The 18,550-nt window shown below is 46.2% G+C and overlaps 2 protein-coding genes across 7 annotated transcripts in view; one reads left to right on the forward strand and one right to left on the reverse strand.

Annotated features, from left to right (window-relative positions):
- Positions 1–3,558, forward strand: part of FAM160A1 (family with sequence similarity 160 member A1) — a 225,879-nt gene extending 222,321 nt beyond the window's left edge. For all 5 annotated transcript variants that reach the window (XM_032332513.1, XM_032332510.1, XM_032332509.1 and 2 more), the window contains one exon: positions 3,059–3,558. In XM_032332513.1, coding sequence (XP_032188404.1) covers positions 3,059–3,312 — 254 coding nt within the window. In that variant the 3' untranslated portion in view covers positions 3,313–3,558. The remainder of the gene's footprint in view (positions 1–3,058) is intronic.
- Positions 3,559–10,086: 6,528 nt separating this feature from the next.
- The window catches only part of GATB (glutamyl-tRNA amidotransferase subunit B), a 102,335-nt gene continuing 93,871 nt past the window's right edge, over positions 10,087–18,550 (reverse strand). Inside the window, exons 12-14 of one of the 2 annotated variants that reach the window (XM_032332515.1) lie at positions 12,674–12,808; positions 11,926–11,991; positions 10,087–11,152 (exon numbers count right to left, since the gene is read on the reverse strand). In XM_032332515.1, coding sequence (XP_032188406.1) covers positions 11,024–11,152; positions 11,926–11,991; positions 12,674–12,808 — 330 coding nt within the window. In that variant the 3' untranslated portion in view covers positions 10,087–11,023. The remainder of the gene's footprint in view (positions 11,153–11,925; positions 11,992–12,673; positions 12,809–18,550) is intronic. The other variant, XM_032332516.1, reaches the window with a different exon arrangement.

Raw genomic sequence — 18,550 nt, forward strand, 5'->3', positions numbered from 1 at the left:
ATCACCTATGGGTGTAGCTCTCACAAATCTCAGAGTCTGGGAAAGGACTGAAAACCTAAGAACACAAGGCTAGAGGCAATGCAGGACTTAGCTGGTTAATGAAATGCAGTGTGAGGCCAGCGCAGGGGTTGGCCTGTGGGGCAGGAAACAGGAAGTCTCTGTGAAGTCAGTGGCAGGTGAATCATTGATGATTGATGGATGATCCATTAAGAGGCCCCTGTGTATGTTACACCTATTGACTCATTGTGGTTTTTCTTTTTAACCTCTTTTTTGTTCGTTTATTGAGGCATAATTAACATATAATGTTATGTTAGTTTTATGTGTACAACATTGATTCAGCAATTCTGTGCATTCCTCAGCGCTCACTATGGGACATCTAGTCCCCGTCTGTCGCCACACATTATTACAGTGTTATTAATTATACTCCCATGCTTTACTTTTCATGTCTGTGACTTCTTTATTTTATAAGAGAAGTTATAGTTATATAAGGGGTTGAGAAGTGTGTACCCCTTAATCCCCTTCATCTATTTCCCCTAGCCCCCCACCATCTCTCTTCAGGCAACCACCAGTTTGTTCTCTGTGTTTGAGAGTCTGTTTTGTCTGTTTTTCGTTGTTCATTTTGTTTCTTAACTTTCACATATAAGTGAAATCATATGGCATTTGTCTTTTTCTGTGTAACTTACTTCATAATACCATCTTCGTTCATCACTGTTGTGGCAAATGGCAAGAACTCATTCTTTTTTATGGCTAATAATCCATTGTGTGTACACACACACACACACACACACACAACACCTTCATTTTTAAATTTTTTTTATTTTTTAAAGATTTTACTATTTGTCAGAGGGAGCAAGCGCATAAGCAGGGGAAGCAGCAGGCAGAGGGAGAAGCAGACTCCCCACTGGGCAGGGAGCCTGATGCGGGACTTGATCCCAGGATCTAGGATCATGACCTGAGTTGAAGGCAGTTGTTTAACCAAACGAGCCTCCCGGGCACCCCTCACACTACACCTTTATTCATTCATCCATCAGTGGACATTTAGGTTAACTTCTATATCTTGGCTACTGTAAATAATGCTGTAGTGAACATACGGGTGCACATATCTTTTCAAGTTAGTGTTTTTGTTTTCTTTGAATAAATATCCCAAAGTGGACTTACTGGATCATATGGCATTTCTATTTTTGGGAAGCTCCATACTATTTCCCACAGTGGCTATACCAGTTTGCCCTCCCACCAACAGTGCACGAGGGTTCCTTTTTCTCCACATCCTCACCAACACTTGTTACTTCTCATCTGTTTGAGTCTAGCCACGCCGACAGGTGTAAAGTGATTGTTCATCATGGTCTCGTTATTTCAGGTCTTCTGCCAACATTTAATTGGATTATTTGTGTTTTGGGTGTTGAGTTGCTTATTGACTCATTGAATCCTTAAAGCAACTCTGTGAGCTTTTGACACCTGAGGACATCAAAATACAGAGAGGTAAAGCATCCTCCCTACTGTTGCTTAGCCAGTGAGCAGAGGAGTCTGTGCCCTTCTTAGCCCCCGCCAGTAAGCTGTAGAGGTGCAGAGATACGGGGGAGGTAATTCCACGAGTGGAATCCTGGCCTGGAACTACTGCCCATGAGTTCCACTGTGTGCTGTTCTCCAGGCCAGCTTCCTTCGTGAGCTTTGCTGGGCCCTCTGAAGAGCTGCGGTGCTGGGGGCTGGCAAGGGGGTGCGAAGTGGGTGGTCTCCAAGGTGGGCAGTGTACTTCTGTGGCGTCAACACTTTTGTCCTCTGTGGTCAGGATGTGTTGTGGGTTTCCGCTAAAAGGTAGCAGCAGACTGATTCTCAGCAACTCTTCCAGTTTTTTATGGCATGAACTGTGATAAACTTTAATCTAAAAGATATTTAAAGCAGTAAAGCAGAAGAGTTTTGTTGTTTTTTTTTTTAACACTAAAGACTATAGGAGTGAGATGTGGAAAGTACTATAAATGTCAAGAATTTTTAGTACTGTAGTTAAGCAACACTCTTCTCAGAGTGTTGAAAAATGGGACTGAATTCTAAAAAGCAGCCAAAATAATGAAGAACCTGAATGTAATGATTTATAAAGAGTGGTGAGACTGTTTGAATAGGGGCAGAAGGAGGCATAAATAATTCCTATAAATATATGAAGCGCTGAAGATATTTAAGAATTAAGGAGTCGGAAAGTTGAACCATTTTAATTAGTAAAACTGATTTGATATGGAAATGCAAGTCATCTGAATACATTCAAGTTTGGGCTCATCTCATCTCAGACCTGGGTTACTGAAACTGAGATGGAAACCCCTAGAAACTTTTCTTAAATGGAGGCTTCCAAGCCACGTGCTGCCACTAGATAGATGCCCACAGTTATGCAAAGTTCCCAGTCTGGTTGGTCTTACCAGCACCCAACCTCCTCTCCGTTATTTGCAACCATTAAAAGGCTTTTTCCATTCTCTCCTCTAAAAAGGCCTGGAGGTCCTGGCCTCAAGAAACCGGGGTCCTGAGGGTGTCCTCTCGGCCTGAGCTGCAGAGAGCTCCCAGAGGCTTCCTCCACCCAGCTTGTCTTGGGCAGCTGTGCTCTGTGATCAGGGCTTGACGGGTAACGGTAGGGTGGTCTCCCCACCCCCACGCCCCCCAGTATACCAGGAGGTTGGCAAGAGCAGGTGGAGCGTCCAGACTCCCCCAGTGACAGGTAGTGAACTAAGTCTTCCTCCGGTTGATGCAGTGACAGCGTGTTTTCCCTTTGCCGTGACCTAGGCTTGGAGGGTTCCTAATCAGCCTATTTTCTTGCCACAATTCCCATAGGAAGTTCCTTGCACAGGATTCGGGATGAATCTCTTGCATCACATGCCCCATGCTGGAGGCTATTTGCAAGTGTGTGCTGCAGGATGGATGGGATACGCACTCACTCATGGGCTGGGTCTTGAGACTTGAGTGACAGGGACCGAAGCCTCTACCAGACAGTGCACCAGCTCCCCAACCCCCAACTTCACTGGAGAGGGCGGGCCTAAAGGACCAGGGAGCGTCACCATGTCCGTTTTCTTTCTGGTTTCAGATCCCATTCAGGATGCTTCCAGGACAGGAATTGGCAAGAACCTTTTGGACGGTCCCCCGAGAGTGCTTCAGCCCTTCCTGACAAACAGAGCCAAGGTGGCTGGGGTGCCCCCAAGCCTGCCCCTGCCAGTGAGGAACACCATGCTGGCCGCTGCCCTCTTCCCTGAGTTCCTCAAGGAACTGGCTGCCTTGGCTCAGGAACACTCCATTCTGTGCTACAAGATCCTGGGTGACTTTGAGGACTCCTGTTGTTAGCTTTTTTTTTTTTTAATAGAGGTTCTTGTTTTTTAAGGTTTTAGTGTCTTGACTGAATGTTAAATGCAAAGCTGCTTACAGAAATTTCTACTTTGATATTTCCTGACAATACTTGATTTGCGGGGAGGGCGATTTTCTGTCTACCTCCTCTCTCTCTAGCCGGGTCTTTCCACCTTCTGTAGAATGTCAGCCTCATAAGCTGGTGGCTCCTTTGGCAGGTTTTCTTTCTTCCCCCTCAAGATTTTCGGTTGTTATCCTCCATCCCGGTGAGTCACTCCTCTTGCGGCTCAGATCACACTAAGCAAACACTGGGGTTTGGTGGCTTCTGGAAGTACCCCATGTCAGAAGGCGAATAAGCTCTTCAACAGCAGGGAAGATGGCCCATCTCCGTTGCCTTCTGCATCTGGGCTCCATTTTATAAAAGGGAAGAATAAAGATGGAGCCCCTCTTGCCTCCGTCACACAAGCACATAGCTTCTGTCCCTTTGCATCTTCCTTCCAAGGTTTGCACTCTGCCCAACACGTTGCCTTATGGTGCAGGCAAACCCACTGGTCTCAGCTCTCTGCTGGGAAGTCAGATGGAGTTGCGGAGAATTTGGAACGCGGGGAGACCTTCTTGTTGCTTGAGAGCTTTCTTTAATCCATGTGTCTCTACCTAAACACTGGAAACAGCCTTATTTTAGTAAGATTTGCACAAAATGAAATATACTTATACAAACTGTTACATTGGTTTTTAGAAGTCTAATCTGATGAAGAAAGCAGGGTATCATATACGTATCATTATTTTTTAAGTGTTTTCTGAAAGGAAAACAAATGAACTGGTGAAGCTGTTTCACAGGGGGCTTTTTGGTGGGGGGGGGTCAGTGGGAGTATGAAGTGGGGAGAAAAGGATAAAGGTAAACTAGATGCGACTTGTAAAGACACTGGCGATTATTTTAGATTCTGTTCATGTCCTCTCCTGTGTTGCACTTTGCAGAGAAACGTCCCAGTGGACGGCCACTCTGGGACCTGGGATGTGAGTGTGGACAGGTCACGGGGAACCCTGCAAAGCCCAGTGCCTGCCGGTGACTCATTGCATGCAGCAGTGCTGCCTTCTGAGTAATGGGGTTCATTAGAAGGTCCCAACATGATGCATTAGCGCCTCTGTGCTGCTTGGCTGCCTGCTCCAAGAGGTGCAATTATGCTTAGCACCAGTCTCCTTAAGCCACCAAAATAACTGTGTATTAAAGATGAGACCATAAACAGCTGATGTCTGTGGATATTCAGCACCGCCCCCCCTTTGGGCAGGTGAGAAGCACAAAACAAGGGTGATGGGCCTCCCTGTTGGGAGGAAAAATGGAAGCCCCAGCTTTCCTTTCCTTTTTTTTTTTTTTTTTAATGGGCGGGGCTGCCTGGGGGCAGCCCTACCTGTGGTGCCAGGAGTGTGGGTCTGGGCTTAATCAGGCCCCGGGGGTGGGGGTAGGGGGGCAGAATCACAACCTAGACCCTGCAGGGCAGAGACTGCTGCTCTTCTCTGCCTTGTGTGGATCTTGGAGCAGCTCTGTGTAGATAGAGAGCCAGCCCTCTATTCCAGCCATGGAATGAGGACCTCAGGAGACCTGGTCTGGGCCAGGAGTCTCTTACCAGCCAGCCTCCCAGTGCTTCCCAGTCCAAGCAAGAAACCAAAGATGTCCGCTTCTGGCTTCACATCTGTCTGTCTTGAAAAATGGTCTGCCCCGTTGTGGTCCGCAGTGGGAACGTCTGTGGCCCACCAGACTGGCCGGTTTGTGGCTTCCTGGCACTCACTGGTACTGGCAAACCTCCAGCTCTCCCCTGGAAAAGAAAGTGACTTAAGGTAGAGAAAAAGGGACAGGAAGATGGAATTTAAGCTGTAATTTATTTTCCTCTAGCTTTGTTTTGCACAAGTGTTTATCTTCCAGTTTGGACATAACAGGTATGTAAAATGCAAACGTCATACCTGGAAAAGTGTATTTCTTAGCTTTTTGATGTGATGCACATCTGTCTCCCTTATCTGGTGTTGGCATTGATTCTTCTTCAGTCTGTGTTGCTTTATCATAGAACTCCACAGCCTCGGGTAGAAGGTGCCCTTTTAGGAAAGACATGGCTTTTGTGCCTCCTAGCATTTTTAAAAAAATAGGTACTAAACTAGACTCACCTTAAAGGAGGACAGGGATGACTAGTGTCTGGGGTGGGAGGCAGGGAAATTAACTCCTGCGCAGTCGGTGGGGGTGGGGGGCGCTGGTAGCAAACTCACATGATAACCCTATTTGGAGTTGGGTACTGGTTCATCTTTCTGAATCCAGTATAGGCCTCCTCCAGAGTATGGTGGTCAGGGGTTTTCAAAATGAAGTCAGAAATATGACTGGGAAATACATTATGGAGACCTGGAAAACCCCACACGGTAAGGGAAACAGCCAGGTGGCTTAGCTGAGGATGGTTCAGGGAATGGTGTGGACATAAAAGGAGAAACAGCAGAGTCCTGAGGCCGTAAATAAGAGAAGGACAAATCCTGAGGGGTTCAGAGGAAAGAGCTTTGATCTAGGCAGATTTGAAGATACTGTCCAGCAGGTGGGTGATGATGGGAATGCCTTGGTGGGAAAAAAGAAGGAAGTAGAATATTCCAATCAAAGTTATAGGTGAGGCCCTTAGAAATTTGTTTTTTTGTCACGTGTTTGGGAAAACTCTGTGAAGATACTGGCATGCTTTAAAAAGTGGTCACAGAATGTGGTCACTTCTCCATGTGGCAAGCTCCCCCTCAGATGCTGTGGTACTTGCTGGAGGGCACAGTTTTGCCGCAGCCCTGAGGTTGGCGTTGCTGTGTCTAGCGTGATGGTCCTGGGCAGCAAAAGCGACTGGAAGGTTCCTGGAACCTCACACATAAATTTCAATTCATAATGCTGGGTCTGAGGTAAAGTTCTAGATAGAGTGAATTTTATGATTCAGAGTATATGCGAGCAATGGGATATTTAAAATTGACTTTTGGAAATCACCAAGTAAATGTTTTTAAAATTTCAAGCAAAGAAATTCCAGGTGAGTTGAGCCTAAAATACGGTTTCTTGGGGGATACATGACAATTCCTCAGCCATGAAATGGGGATGCTGGAGTAACCAGTTAAAGAAATGTGATTTTCGTTATCAGTAGAGAACTTCCTTTCCTCAGTATTTAGAGGAATCATGAAACTGCTGCCCTTTTGCCTTGTACTGTCTTGGAAAATAATTTGATGTATTGATGGGTTGGAACTGAGGTCTCTATCATGTGTAGGGAGGGCGTGTTCAGGTCTTTCTTGGGTTCCCAGGAGTACCTTTGTGGCTAGTGGCTTTAATTTAGACCAGATGTAGTTGATTTCCAATCTACTGAGACCTCGTGGAGCCGTGGTGTTTGTTGTCAGGAGAGCGACCTCGCGGGAACAGGTTCCAAAAACAGGACACGAGAGTATTTGGGTTGCCTGTTCCATTTGGGCAGCCAGCGGTACTCAGGGTGGAGAGCTGTTTTGAGGTCTCTGAATGTGCTTGGTTGCCGTGGTCGTGTTGGGTTGACGTCCAGCTCTGTTCCGAAGTGTGGGCTTATGGAAGGGCTGTGCATTCTCCGTCCGGATCCGTGTGCCTAGGTCACTCTTGGGACGGAGGGGCTGCATGGGGGTCGGAGTGGAGGCCACAACGCAGGTGTTATGGGAAGTGTGTCCAGCATAAGCTCTGGTTCTTTTAAGGGCAGCTCGGATTAATTGCTAATTACCGGCCCTGCATTTATTGACATGGCTCTCAGGCTTGCCATTTTTATGAAACATTCTATTGCAGAATACCTATTCTTGCACGTGCTCCTTCAGGTCGGTGGCCGGGGCCGGCGTACCTGTGGCTTGCTGTGAATCTCAGCCAGCTCTGCAGTGTTGGCTTTTCCTGGAAGCTGTGGTCCTCTGGCAGCTGGGGCCACCCCCGCTCTCAGTCACTGAGAAGATCCTTGCAGGTCCCTTCCTGCTTCAGCCCTCATTCTGTCAACCACAGCCCTCCCTGTCCATCAGATCACTGTAGAACCGGTTTCTACTCTAGCCTTAAATCACATCATCGAGGAAGCATTTTTAGAAAATGGAGTTGAAAAAAAAAATGGAGTTGATTTTCTTTTTTCCCTCTAAACCGGATTTAGAGCAAGCTCTTTGGAAGACTTAAGAATTGTTTTGGGCAATTTTGCCTCAGTGAATCCTCTCTATGATCAGGCATTTGTTAGGCCATTACTTGTTTCAGAGAACAGATTACCCTCGCGGCTCGTTAACTGGATAAACATGGCATTAGTGAAAGACTTTTGGTGAGGTTCTGCAGGAAGATGGGGACGGGACGGGGAAAGCCTTTAGTTCCTTGGTGCCTGTACTTAGGATGCTAAGAAAGATGATGATTTTAGCTAGGACTGACCCTTCCCATCCCACTGGGTTGTTGTGTATTTTGTTCCTTGTCTCAAGACATGTGAGTATACCTAACTCACTGTCAGCCATACAAGTTACCAGACCGCCCATAGGCATGGTCAGTATGCGTTCAGTGTGTCATTCAGGCTCTTTTGGGGAGCTTAAATTTACTATGTCATTTCAGAACCTGACAAGGGTGATGGAAGCTCTTGGGCCAGATTATAAATTTCATGGAGCTGAGGCTGCAAAAGTCCGTGCTTCTGAGTGTGTCCGCTGACTTTTTATTGGGACAAGTCTGCAAAAGACCTGTAACAAGGTCCCTTTCTGCCCTGGAGATATTTTTAAGAGGGAATTTGGTGTTGATCTTACTTAAATGATTTTTGCTAAATTGTTTGACTAAGGGAGTCAATGAGAGAATTTCAGAGATTCTATCCATCTCTCACTTAAGGGTCAGCCATGTTCACAAATAACCCATGAATACGTTTGTCTAAGATCTGCCAGAGAAGTGTGGTGGCCGTTTTTGTGCTGCTCCTGGTCCTGGGTAAATAATGTGGCCTTTGAAACAGACTCAGTGTGTGTTTTTTTCCCAAGAGTCACTGTGTAGAATCCTTGAAATGATGCAGCACATTCAACAGAAATGAAAAAGATGATATGAATTGTGGGTCATTCCCATAAGCTGTGTATTGAGTTAATCAACTCAAAGCTCTAGGAGGGTGTGTACTTTAAAAAATTCCATTGCCTTATTCCAGATAAGCAATAATTACAAAAGTGTACATGTGTAAGCTCAGCTAAAACTTGCTAAACTTGGTATAAATAACAATTAGCTTCCTCTTCCTGGGGCATTTTTACTTTGAAAGACAGTAAGAGATGTTCACCTTGATACATAAGCCTGGACAGAGTCAAGAAGCTCCTTCCCAGACCCAGATGTCCAGAATTTAAAAGCCTACCTGTTGGCAGCACCAACCTCTCATACCAAAAGTCCCCACAAAAGGCTGTCTGCTAATTTTGCTTTATAAATTTAATCAACATTTGCTAAAGTTATTCTGTGCCAGGTAGTGTGCTGAGTGTTGAGGCTGACGTTCCTGACCTCCCACCAGAACCAACCAACCTCCTTTTCAAGTAACAGAACACATGGTTTGGGCATGGCCAGGTAAAGCTGGTTCACGCCGACCTGGGGAAGAGCCAGTTTTCCAGCACATTCCCCTCTCAGCCTATAGGTGTGTGGATTCCAATGACAGATGGCAATGGCTTTACCGAGGATACCACTCCTACATTTTAATGACATTTCCATTGGAACAGCAAACAAAGAAGCAGACTGAATTCTCACTCATGCAAAGACGTATTTGAAACTGTATCTGAGGTCTGTTTATGAGCAGAGCCATACTCTGTGAATTTCTGACATTGTTATGCAAACATATCTTTTGAATATACAATCAGGTTCCAAGGATGAGATCTGAGCTATGCTTTGATTTCACTTTTTTTATTAGCAGTTGTAACAACATTAACTGTCCAATATTCAGAATTTCAGAAGTGGGCATTTGAGACCATGGGGCAGCTGTCAGAGGTGGACAGTCATCACCATAAAGACCAGGTGTTCTCATGATGGCATTTTTCTCTGGAAGTGATCAGTTCATGACACAGTTTACATCGGATATAGAAGTTTTGGTAAACTGTTTCCATCCAGCTGCCTCCCCACCCCCATCACCCATTTAAGCAAGGCCTTGATTTTAAAATGATCTGGAAAGATGCCCCAGTGGCTTCTGTGAAGTCTCATGTCCAAGAAACCAGATCTTTGGTGAAAAATGGGAGTTTGTAAAACAAAACCAAACCCTATTATTTCTTACAAAACAACAATCCTGCCAGAATCCAGTCTCAGACTGTCTTGCCTATTTGCAATTCAGACTTGCAGTGCGAGGAGAGAGAATGGACTCTTTCTCTCTGGAAAAGGAAAAAAAAAATCTTAGTTCTGGGTCTAGTAGTTTTCAGTATTGAAGAGAATGCATTCGGGCTACAAGGCCTCCTGGTGAGGGAATACCTCCTCTCACAATATTCTGAGTCACTCATGGTTTTTTAAGTTTTTGTTTAAAACCTTACCTCTTCATGCTTGTCTGGAGTAAACCACACACAACTGGTTTCCTTTCTGCCTCTGCTTTTCTGGCTAGGTCAGAGGCAGGCTTTCGTGCCACTCTGAGGTAGGGAAGTCCTGGGCAGTGGCCGGCAGCGGGAGCCGGGTTCATTGCTACACTGACTATAGGAAGGTCTGCTCATCTCCAGGGCCCCCAGCTGCCAAAGCAGCCCCGTCTGTGAGGGCAATGCTTGGATTCTCCTTAGCAGCTAGGGGATTCAGTGCAAAATCTGAGACTCCGCAAGAGTCTGTTCTTCTCCTGATGCCAGTTTGACATGTGCTTTTTAAAAGCAGCCTTTGAGAAACCGGTCCTTACGTGTGGGGAGTCAGAGGGGACAGAGGCACTCAGGGCGCAAAGGGGCGCTCCGGTGCAGGAGAGAGAAGTGCATTCCTGTCCCAAGCACCGGGGTGAAGGCGGCCCACCCTTCATGAAGATGTTGTTAATGGCATCACAATTACTGTTTAAGGTCAAGATTCTGATGTACTAGCTTATAATCTTATTCTTCCCAGGCAAAACAAATCAATGTTTCAGCTTTTTTCCCCCCTTTTTATCTTTCTTTGGCCTGGGTGGGGGGAGAGGGAGTTGTCAACTGCACAATCTTTGAAGTGTAAGTTAATTTTTTATGTGATATTCCAGTATATATTTTATTCATTAAACTTATTTGAAAACTTGTTTTTTGTTCTTTTTTTCAAAAAATTTTTCACTTAATTCTCAGACCTCTACCTTCCAGGATCCCTAGGGAGCTCAACGGGCCACGTCACTTTTAGTCCTCGGATGAGGGAATGTAAGGAAGACTAACACTCTCCTTCCGGTCCGCAGGAGGCCTCCTGAGACTGACGTGTGTTCACAACGTGTCAATTCTGTGGTGGTTTTTCACTCCACTCCTCTGCTCTCAGGTCTAAAATACTGCATGCCAATGGATGAAAAGTTCTCTTAGAACGGTGACAGCCTCCGAAACCGGGTCTCACTTAGTTCCGCATCACTGAGCACTACAAATGTGCTGTTTCTTTACCACCAACGCAGCTGGAACCAGTCTGATGTCCAAGAGCAGCCGGGCTGTCTGTGCAGGTGGCAGTCCGTGGCTGGGGCGTGGGAGGCACCGGCATGTCCAGCCACTGGATGGCACGTGTCATGGGCTCCGGTTCTCAGTCACGGTCGCCCTGCTCTCCCTCGGGCACAGAGGGACCTGGGACGGCTCATGGCGACAGCTTCCTCTCCAGGATCTCCTTTATCGCAGTTGGGTCTGCTCGGCTGAGAGTTGCTTTTCGGACCAACCCAATCAGTTTGTTTATAGCTCTGGGGTTCCCCCTCTTCACGTCCATTACCTTTAAAGATAGAAACTGTTTCAGAGAAGAGAATAATGACACACGTACCTAAAAATGCAAAGTTAAGGTTTATGTTCACTGACACTTAAGTTCAGTTTCTTTTCTGTTAGCATTAGATATAAAATGAGACAAGGAAGAAGGAGGGGCTGAGCTTCTGAGGAGGAATCTGGGCTCCTGTCACAGGATGTTGGCCACGGTGCCTTGTGAGAAAGTGGACAAGAGGAGGGCTGTGACGCATCACGAGTGACTGCCTACAATGAGAGGTGGCACAGGGGGACGAGGGTGCTGTCCTGGGCACCGCAGTGACACGAGGACATGGAGCTTCTTGGTCTTGGGGGTGAGTAACCAAAGATGAATGATCTGGTGTAGTTGGAGCGAGGCCCTTCTCTAATCCCCCAGTGGAGGTCAGCAGACGCTGAACTGCATGGCTTTCCTTCTGCCCCCAGCTCCCTGCCAGGGAAGATGTGTTTATCAGAAAACAAATCCACCAAAGGGCAACTCTTCGGGGGCACTTGGGTTGGGGAGGGCACTGTGGGTGGGCAAGATGGGGACAACAAAAGCAGGAGGCTCCAGATTCCTATTGAGCAGCCATGGACTATCAGGGCCACCCACCATGACCTTCTGCTCTGCTACATTTCGATGGGTAATGACATCTGCGGGTAACTGCACTAGGTGCTACGGAATGAGTCCAAGCTGGAAAGTGTGTCTTTATCAGTCACTACAGATGAGGCAGGGAGATGGAGATTGCCGAGACGCAGCGCAAGCTCATTTACCTTATCGAGAGCTCTTTTCAGAGCTGTTAGTGTCCCCGGCAAGCTGATAGGTGGGTGGATATTATTCTCAAAGAGATGCTAGCAATTTTTTACCCACTAAAAAATCTCTAGACAATATGATTGGACTTGGGGAGGGAGCGATGGTACTCATTTTAGCTTTTATATTTTGTTCTATGCTCAGAACACAAAATGACTTGGTGTTCAGCTATGCTCCTGTCAAGGATTTTCTCCGTAATTTACAAATCATTTCCCTTTCTGCCTTTCTTCCCGCCTCTTAAAGGCAGGGGGCTAAAGTGTCTGCCTATCTTTCTTCCCTCTCTGCAGTCATGCCTGCTGGTTTGTTAGCGAGAGGTCTCTTAGAAAGCAGAGCTAGCTATAACTGATTCAAAGTGCACCATGCTGGGAGGTCAAACCTCGGATCTAGTGAGCTTGATAAACACCCCTGTAAACCCAGCTCCACGAGATTAAACCCCAGGGGTGGTTATTCCGTATAGGGAAAGTTGTATTTTTTCTAATATTCACCTAATTTCAGCTCTCGACCTGAGCTGAAGACGAACGGAATTTATTAGGGACTTCTGATGTAGACAGGCCAGCCCTTATTAGGAAGCGCCTCTAGGCTGAGAAGGGGAGCGGTGGAGAGGCTCCTCGCTGAGTGCTCAGGCTGGCGCTGGCCCTGTGCTGGCCAGGAGGGTGGGCCCTGGCCCCGGCTGCCCAGGAAGCCCCCCTCCGTGCTGCAGGTGATCATTACCACTTGAGGGTGCCCCTCCATCACAGTGTGGCAGGCCTGTTCCAGCGCCTCTTGATCCTGCATCAGTTCAAGCTGCTTTTCTGAAACAATCTGTGAGGGAGTCTTCCCTTCACTGCGCCACAGTTCCTCAAACACCTGCAGGCCGGAGCAGGGGGAGAGAGACGGAGAAATGAATATTTGCTCCGCTTGCCAGGGCCCGGACCAACAGAGCTGGGGTAGGGAGTGGTGTGGAGAGCAGAGTCCGTGAATTCCCAGATGTGTGGGTCTAGCCTATGGGGCCCCCGTCTCTCCTGAAGCAGGTGGGGTGCAGCCACTCTAGAGAGCACTCAGACACACTGGGTGTCTTTCCAGGCACAGCAGCTCTCTCAGGACTGTGCACGGGATGGGGCCTGTGGAGACACTGGATCCTTCCTGCTCACGGAGTCAGGCCCCATGGCAGAGAGGGGGGCTGTTGGGGTATGTGTGAGAGGATGATGACATGGGGCCCCTGCTGCCAGGAGTCAGGGAGCCAGGGACAGTTCTGTCTCACATCCACCGAATAAAGTAACTAAGGTGATACTCTGTTGAAGGAGAGGGCGGCATGGGCTAAGGGAGGCAGCCACTGCCCTGAAGTCCAAAAAGTCAGCCTGCTGGGAGTTATGATTTTCGTGGGGCAAGAAAGTGGCCTCATAATGAAGCTACAAAATGGAAAGTAACTAAAAACATAAATCATAATCCACAGGGGCCTCTGCCATGCCACATCTGTCCCCTACCAGTGGGACTAGGCCCAAATCTGGCTAGGATAATTACGTTAATGGTGTATTTTTCTACTTAAAAAAATAACAGCAATAACAAATCCCCAAACTCATCAAAGTAGGAGAAAAAGGAATACATTTTTAAAGAAGGCATTTCCTAGGGTAGTTTTCCTCTTTCCTCTTGCTTTTTCTAGTGTAAGCTGGAAGGCTGGGGGGTGTGGGCTCCTCAGTTAGTCTCCTGTGGCGCCTCCTTCATCTCTGCCTGCAGTCAGTACTGAGCATGGACTGTTCCTTGTGAACATTCTGGCTGAGAACGGGCCAGCCAGGAGCCATTCCTCCCAGAAAAACAGAGCTCGTCAATAATTGGCACATACAGCAAAACAAACGAAGGGGAAGATGCTTGGAATCTCAGGAGGGCTCAAAGTTTTCCCCCATCTGGATGGAAAAAACCCACAAATATTTACCAGGGCTAGAACAGTCAGTGCCCTTCAGCTCAGCTGTCAGAAGACTCACAGTGACTGTGGACAGGAGATGTCTTTGGTGGGCCCTCCAGGGGCTCCTCTGTGGGACACGCCTCTGCCTACACTGTACAGGTCCTGCTGCTTAGGGAAAATCTCTCCCTGCTTTTAAAATATCCTGAATATATATGCCTCTAATCAATTCTGCAACTATTTATTCAGCTAGGAAATGGGTAAGGCACTAAGGGAAAGGGCCACAAAGGCAAGTAAGAACCTTTCCTGCCTTCAACAAACTTACTAATGGAGTGTTAGCAGCATAGGAAATGGAGAAGAGAACATCCGTAATGCAGATTATACTCATGAAGCTGTCAAAAGCATGTCTGAAGAGTTTCTCCGACCTCTTTCCCTGACACGTTTTTCTTAAGTTGACTTAAAACTGTTAAAATCATTTTTTCTAATTCTACGAGTAAATACATGTCAGGGAGACAGTATCACAATGGCAGAAGAAGATCCTGAACTTGCCTCCCACAATGGACACACCTGAAACTACAACTACATATAGAACCAACCTGGCTGATGACAACCTGAAGACTAGAACAGCCCTTCCACAACTAAAGAGCTAAAGAAAAGCCACACTGAGATGGGTAGGAGGGGCAAAGATGTGGTCTAGGCAGGACCCACATGCCTGGTGTGGCACTCCATAGGTGGGATGTGTATCACAAATGCCGAGGTCCTCCCTGAGGTTCAAGTCCCACATCGGGCACCCCAGCCCTGCAGACCTTTACTGGGAAGATAAGCCCCCATCCCCATAATGCCTACCTTTAAAAAACAGCAGGGAGAACAGAAGGGCTATCAGAAACAGAGGTTCTGCTCTTCAGGGGTGGGCACACAAACTCACTCTTGACACCCAGCTCAGAGGCAGCAGTTTGAAAAGTGCTTGGGCTATAAATGAAGGAGACCTATCAACTAATCTTAAGAGTATGTGCCAGAGATGTGTAGCTCTGTGGGAATGTTCTCTGGCAAAGGAAGCATGTGGGGTGCCATTCCTGAAACTCTCCACCTACCTTGCTAGCACTGCTCAACCCACCCTGCAGACCTACCCTGCCTGTCATGGCAGGCACTCCTCCAAGCAGTTCCTGTGCACACATGGGGCGTAGCTGGCATGGGCCCTACCCCAAAGTGGCTCCTGCCCTGCCGCAGTGGGTGGACCTGGCTGGCCCGCACCAGCATGCCCACAACAGCTACAGCCACACATTGTAGCCAGGTGGGCTAGGGGCCAGCCTTGCTCACCACTGTGCCTGCAGCACTAATAGCCAAGCACAACAAAATAGCTCAGGAAACCACAGAGGGAACACACCAGGAGCACTCGGTTCTATGACCAGGAGAAGCTGTGTTTCTGGGCCCCACAGGACAACTATATAAGGTCACTCCTTCAAGGCTGGGAAATGTAGCTGATCTGCTTAATACATAGAAACAAGAGTTAGGCAAAATGAAGAGACAGAGGAATATGTTCCAAACAAACACAAGAATATGTTCCAAACAAAAGAATAAGACAAAACCTAAAAAACAAAAAACAAAAACAAAAAAGAACAAAACACAAACCCATAATGGAGATATGCAATCTACCTGATAAGGAGTTCAAAGTAACAGTCATAAAGATGCTGGCCAAACTTGGGAGAAAAGTGGATGAACACAGTGAGAACTACAACAAAAAGAAAATATGAAAAAGAACTAATCAGAACTGAAGAATACAATAACTGAAATAAAAAATACAGGAGAAGGAATCACCCAAGATGAACAGCACAAAGAAAAGAAGATAAACAGAATCTTAAAAGCAGCAGAAGGAAAGCAACTAATTATGTATAAGGGAAACCCTGTAAGACCATTAGCTGATTTTTCCACAGAAACCTTGCAGGCCAGAAAAGAATGGCATGATATATTCAAAGTGCTGAAAGGAAAAAAACCTACAACCATGAATACTACCTGGAAAAATTATCAGGTAGAATTGAAGGAGAGAGAGTTTCCCAGAAAGAAAAGTTAAAGGAATTCCTCACCCCTAAACCAGCCTTACAAGAAATGTTACAGGGACTTTTGTAAGAGAAAAAGGAAAGGCCACAAGCAGAAGTAAGAAAATTGTGAAAGAAAAAATATCTCTGATAAAAGCAAATATACAGTAAAGGTAGTATGAAGGTTAAAAGATCAAAGTAGGAAAGATGGTGGAAGACTAGGGTAGCCTATTTCAACCGGTCCCCTGAATTAAGCTGGATATCTACCAGACCGTTCTGAACACCCACAAAATCAGCCTGTGATGTAAGAAGATATACTTGGAGCTCTACAAACAGAGTATCTCAAGTGGCTGGTTTCGAGGTATGAGGCAGGGAGCCATGATTCTGCGGGCAGATATTGGAAGATAAATGGAAAGGGAGGGAAGCTCTGGGATCCCACGCTGCTGGAGCACAAAAGCCTCCTGTACTAGCAACCATGCACACACTTGCAGACCAGTAGTGGTGGGGAAAAGACTTCATTCAGGACAGCCCCCCAGACTGAAACCTGGGGCTCTTGGGGGTGCACTTGCAAACTGGAGACAGATGGCAGTTTTAGAAGGACAAAGGACAGAGATATGCCTGGCCTTGAAAGCGGGGGCTGGGAGTGCTATTATGGAGCACAGAAGCCAGGATACTGTGCTTGATCCCAGGACCTTGGGCTCATGACCTGAGCTGAAGGCAGACGCTTAACGACTGAGCCACCCAGGAGCCCCTAAGGCACCTATAAAACAGGTGCATCTTGCTTCGGCTGTGGTCAATAATTTGGACTCCATTCATTCCCTCATCCCCCCCTCAACAGAATGGCTAAGAGGAGGAACCCCCCAAATAGGAAAGACTCAGAGACTGTGATCTCTGCCACAGAGGTAATGGATATGGATGTAAGCAAGATGTCGGAAATAGACTTTTAGGGTAACAGTTATGCAGACGTTACCTAGGGTGGAGAAAATCATTAATGGCAAAATAGAGTCTCCAAGGGCAGAAATGAGAGCTGATCTGGCAGAACTTAAAAATGCTGCCAGTGAGATCAAATCTAATCTAGATCCTCTAACAGGTAGGGTAAAAGAGACAGAAGAACAAATTACTGATCTAGAAGGCAAACTGACAGAAAAGAAGGAACAGGAGGAGGCCTGGAACAAACAGCTTAAAATCCATGAAAACTGAAGTAGAGGAAATAAATGATGCCATGAAATGTTCCAGTGTCAGAACTACAGAATTACTGAGAGGGTGGGGAGAGAGAGAGGACTAGAAGATATATCTGAGCAAATGGTAGCTGAGAACTTACCTAATCTGGGGACTAAAACAAGCATTCCTGTCCTAGAGGCACAGAGGACCCCTTCTAAGATCACGAGAGCGCAGACCAATGCCCTAGCATGTAATAGTAAAACCTGCAAATCTTAGAACCAAGGAATCCATCTTAGGGGCAGTGAGGGGGAATAGATTCCTTATGTACAGAGGGAGGATTATCAGAATAACGTCAGACTGGCAAGCCAGAAAGGGCTGGCAAGACACTTTCAGGGTACTAAATGAGAAGAACAAGCAGCCAAGAATACTTTTTATCTGACAACACTGTCATTCAGAATGGATGGAGAGAGAAAGAGATTCTAGGACGTGCAAAAACTGAAAGAATATATGACCACTAAGCCAGCCCTGAAAGAAAGATTAAGGGGGGGATGGGTTCTGTAAAAGGAGAAAGACCCCAAGAGTGATATAGAACAGAAATTTACAAAGACAATGTATAGAAACAAGGACCTCACAGGCAACATGATGACAAATCATATCTTTCAATAATTACTCTCAATATGAACAGCCTAAATGCTCCCATAAAATGGCACAGGGTTGCAGACTGGATAAAATGACAGAACCTGTCCATATGCTGTCTACAAGAGACTCATTTTGAACCTAAAGATACATCCCTACTAAAAGTGAAGGAATGGAGAATGGTCTTTCATGCCAATGGACTGCAAGAGAAAGCTGGGGTTAGCAATTCTTATATCAGACAAATTAGATTTTAAGCTAAAGACTGTAGTCATAGATTCAGAAGGACACTATATCATTCTTAAAGGGTCTATCCACCAAGAAGATCTAACAATTCTAAATATCTATGCCCCCAACATGGGAGTAGCTAACTATATAAGCCAACTGTTAACCAAAATAAAGAGATATACTGATAATAATACGTTAGTTGTAGGAAACCTTAACACTCCACTCTAAGCAATAGACAGATCATCTAAGCAGAAAATCAACGAAGAAATAAGAGCTTTGAATGACACACTGGACCAGATGGACCTCAAAGATTCATACAGAACATTCCACCCTAAAACAATGCACAAAGAACTTTCTCCAGAATAGACCATATGCTATGTCACAAATCAGGTTTCAACTGATACCAAAAGACTGAGATTATTCTTTGACCACAACGCTTTGAAATTGGAACTCAATCACAAGAAAAAGTTTGGAAGAAGTTCAAACACTTGGAAGCTAAAGACCATCCTGCTCAAGAATGTATGGGTCAATCAGGAAATCAAAGAACTTAAATAATTCATGGAAACCAATGAGAACCAAAACACACTGGTCCAAAACCTATGGGATACAGCAAAGGCGGTCCTAAGGGAGAAATACATAGCCATCCAAGCATCATTT

The sequence above is a fragment of the Mustela erminea genome, chromosome 2 (assembly GCF_009829155.1).
Source record: "Mustela erminea isolate mMusErm1 chromosome 2, mMusErm1.Pri, whole genome shotgun sequence".
In the NCBI taxonomy this organism is placed as follows: Eukaryota; Metazoa; Chordata; class Mammalia; order Carnivora; family Mustelidae; genus Mustela; species Mustela erminea.